Raw genomic sequence first — 4,164 nt, 5'->3', positions numbered from 1 at the left:
CTAAAAAGGGAATCTTATTTTCCTATCGACCTCAATGCTTCGGTTTGTGGAGTGCTAAAAGACTTGCACTTATATAGCACCACTTGTGACCACGGGATGTCCCAAAGCACTTCATCACCAATGAAGCACTGTTGAAATGCAATGCAATAGTTAAATGAGATGAGAACAGGTCATTTTGGCAAAAGTCATTTGAAAATGAATCAGGCTGGTTCCAGCAAGACAACTAAACATTTCTATTAAAAAGTGAATCACTTAGTTGGCAACAAAGTAAGTCCATTGACTGACAGTTTACAGTCTTTCCACCGTTTCAAGCAATGCTTCATGCAACAACCGACAGAAACAGAAACAAATGGCACAAACTCAATTGTAGATCCAAACCTCGACTGGAATATTACTGCCTTCTTCATTAGGTTCCCTTTTGAACTGGCTCCACAGCAGAGGAAGCGGGCTGAAAGATAAATCAGAAAATAAATGAGCACTGGTTATTTGTTCGTATAACAGCGAGCTCTCATCTTGAGCTTTCCGGGTTCCAACTCCCAGCTGACAGGAGTGCAGAGAAGCCTTTACATGTCAGCACTATGGCTGCATGCACCTGCATCAGGGCAATGCGCAACGTAATGTGTCTCACATCTGCGGGCAGATGGTGGCATAGGGCTAATGTCACTGGACAAGTATCCAGGGGCCTGGGCTAACACGGAGGAGACAGGTTTGAATCCCTCCATGGCAGCCAGCTCAATAACTCTGGAATAACACCCATGGAAATATTATCTGGGTTCACTAACACCCTCTTTTGGGCTGGAAATCTGACATCTCTACCTAGTCTGGCTTACATGTGCCATAGTCCAAGGGCATTTAGAGGTGACTAGCTCGGGGGGGCCAGTGATTAGCACTGCTGCCTCACAGCACCAGGGACTCAGGTTCAATTCCAGCCTCGGGTGACTGTCTGTGTGGAGTTTGCACATTCTCCCCGTGTCTGCGTGGGTTTCCTCCGGGTGCTCCGGTTTCCTCCCACAGTCCAAAGATGTGCAGGCTAGGTGGATTGGCCGTGCTAAAATACCCATAGTGTCCAGGGATGCATAGGTTGGGTGGGTTAATGGTAATTGCAGGATTATAAGGATAGGGTGTGGGAATCGGTCTGGGTGGGATGGTCTTCAAAGAGTCAGTGCTGACTCCATGGGCCAAACGGCCTCTATGTGCACTGTAGGGATTCTATGATTCAAGCAACAGTGCTTGGTACAAATGCTACTGAGAGTTTCTCATTACAGAATCATCACAGAATCCCTACAGTGTGGAAGTGGGTCATTCAGTCTATCTAATCTATACCGACCCTCAAAAAGCATCCCACCCAGACCCAGCTAACCCACCTAGCCTGTACTTCCCCAGACACTATAGGCAATTTAGCATGGCCAACCCACCCTAACCTGCACATCTTTGGACTGTGGGAGGCAACCAGAGCACCCGGAGGAAACCCATGCAGACATGGGGAAAACGTGCAAACTCCACACAGACAGTCACTCAAGGCTGGAATCGAATCTGGATCCCTGAGGGAGCAGTGCTAACCACTAAGCCACCGCGCTGCTCGACCCGACCTAGAGCATATTATGGGGCACAGCAGCATAGTGGTTATGTCAGTTGACTAATGCACTGGGGGTACAAGTTTAAGTTAAATACAAGTGAAATAAACCAATAACAAAATTAATGGCCATCAAGTAGATGGCCCTGGCAAAACTCAGACTGGGATTTCAAAGAGGATATGACCATCCCGGCCCTGATACTCACAGACTGCAGTGGGACAGCAGACAGTTCTTTCCCTTTTGAGGCCATACCTGAAACCAAAGTACAGAGAGAGGTTCGAGTTACAACCAGAGAGAACCAAAATCCTCTTGGGTCACACAACACACAATGAGCTTGAATGCCTGAATGAAAGATTGTGCATGTCTTCTGAACGTGGGTCCTCCATTGTCATGGTTCTGTCTCAAGTCCCTTTGCACTCCGCTTCATTCAAGTGTGTCTCATTATCCATAGGCTTCTGCCTTCCTCCATATTTAAATCCAAATTTTGAGCCAAGTGCCTACCCATTTCTTCCTCCTGAAACCTGCCACTTTTTTTTAAATTAATTTGTGGGATGTGAGCATTGCTGGCTGGCCAGCATTTATTGCGCATCCCTATTTGCCCCTTGAGAAGGTGGTGGTGCAGTCCACTGCTGTGGGTTGACCCACAATGCCCTTAGGGAGGGTAATTCCAGGATTTTGACCCAGTGACAGTAAAGGATGGTGAGTGGCTTGGAGGGGAACTTGCAGGGGGTGGTGTTCCCATGTATCTGCTGCCCTTGTCCCCTGGATGGAAGTGGTCGTGGGTTTGGAAGGTGATGTCTGAGGATCTATGGTGAATTTCTGCAGTGCATCTTGTAGATGGTACACACTGCTGCTACTGAGCGCCAGTGGTGGAGGGAGTGGATGTTTGTGGATGTGGTGCAAATCAAGTGGGGGCTGCTTTGTTCTAGATAGTGTCAAGATTCTTGAGTGTTGTTGGGGCTGCACCCATCCAGGCAAGTGGGGAAGATCCCATTGCACTCCTGACTTGTGCCTTGTAGATGGTGGACAGGCTTTGGGGAGTCAGGAAGCGAGTTATTCACCACAGTATTCCTAGCATCTGACCTGCTATTGTAGCCACTGTGTTTATATGGCAAGTCCAATTGAGTTTCTGGTCAATGATAACCCCCAGGATGTTGATAATGTGGGATTCAGTGATGGTAACACTATTGAATATCAAGGGATGGTGGAGGATTGCCTCTTATTGGAGATGGTCATTGCTAGGCATTTGTGTGGCGCAAATGTTACTTGCCACTTATCAGCCCAAGCCTGGATATTGTCCAGATCTTGTTGCATTTGAACACAAACGGCTGCAGTATCTAAGGAGTTGTGAACGATGCTAAACATTGTGTAATCATTGGCAAACATCCCCACTTCTGACCTCATGATGGAGGGAAGGTCATTGATGAAGCAGCTAAAGATGATTGGGCCTAGGACACTACGCTGAGGAACTCCTGCAGAGATGTCCTGGAGCTGAGATGATGAAACTCTAAGGAAGCATGACCATCTTCTTATGTACCAGCTATGACTCCAACCAGTGGAGAGTTTGCCCTGATACCCATTGATTCCAGTTTTGCGGAGGCTCCCTGATGCCACACACAGTCGAATGTAGCCTTGACATCAAGGGCTGTCACTCTCACCTCACCACTGGAATTCAGCTCTTTTGTCAGTGTTTGAACCAAGGCTGTAATGAGATCGGGAGCTGAATGGCCCTGGCAGAACCCAGGTGAAGCGACAGGTAGTGGTCAGGTCATAGAGTCATAGAGCTGTACAGCATGGAAACAGACCCTTTAGTCTAACTCATCCATGCCAATCAGACATGCTAAATAAATCCAGTCCTATTTGGCAGCATTTGGCCCATATCCCTCTAAACCCTTCCTATTCATATACCCATCCAGATGCCTTTTAAATGTTGTAATTGTACCAGCCTCCACCACTTCCTCTGGCAGCTCATTCCACACACACACCATCCTCTGCATGAAATGGTTGCCCCTTAGGTGCCTTTTAAATCTTTCTCCTCTCATCCTAAACCTATGCCCCTCTAGTTTTGGACTCACCCACCCCATGGAAAAGACCTTATCTATTCACCCTATCCATGCCCATTATCATCTTATAAACCTCTATGAGGTCACCCCTCAGCCTCCGACACTCCAGGGAAAATAGCCCCAGTCTATTCAGCCTCTCCCTACAGCTGAAACTCTCCAACGCTGGCAACATCAATGTAAATCTTTCTAAACCCATTCAAGTTTCAAAACATCCTTCCTACAGCAAGGAGACTAGAATTGAACACAGTATTCCAAAAGCGGCCTAACCAATGTCCTGTACAGCTGCAACATTACATCCCAACTCCTATACTCAATGCACTGACCAATAAAGGAAAGCATATCAAATGCCTTCTTCACTACCCTGTCTAATTGAGACTCCACTTTCAAGGAACTATGAACCTGCACTCCAAGGTCCCTCTGTTTAGCAACACTCCCCAGAACCTTACCACGATGTGTATAAGTCCTGCACTGATTTGCCTTTCCAAAATGCTAAACCTCACAGTTATCTAAATTAAACTCCATCTGCC

The 4,164-nt window shown here is 47.1% G+C and overlaps 1 protein-coding gene across 1 annotated transcript in view; it reads right to left on the bottom strand.

Moving 5' to 3' along the window:
• Window positions 1-209: 209 nt before the first annotated feature.
• LOC109926170 (gametocyte-specific factor 1) overlaps window positions 210-4,164 on the bottom strand; it is a gene marked incomplete at its 5' end in the record, with an annotated part of 9,926 nt that continues 5,971 nt past the window's right edge. The window contains 2 exons of the mRNA XM_048593670.1: window positions 210-448; window positions 1,780-1,826. Coding sequence (XP_048449627.1) covers window positions 407-448; window positions 1,780-1,826 — 89 coding nt within the window. The remainder of the gene's footprint in view (window positions 449-1,779; window positions 1,827-4,164) is intronic.

The sequence above is a fragment of the Rhincodon typus genome, unplaced genomic scaffold (assembly GCF_021869965.1).
Source record: "Rhincodon typus isolate 14 unplaced genomic scaffold, sRhiTyp1.1 hic_rhity00003455, whole genome shotgun sequence".
Lineage (NCBI taxonomy): Eukaryota > Metazoa > Chordata > Chondrichthyes > Orectolobiformes > Rhincodontidae > Rhincodon > Rhincodon typus.
The sequence above is the reverse complement of the archived record's forward strand: the minus strand, read 5'-3'. Positions and strand labels throughout refer to the sequence as shown.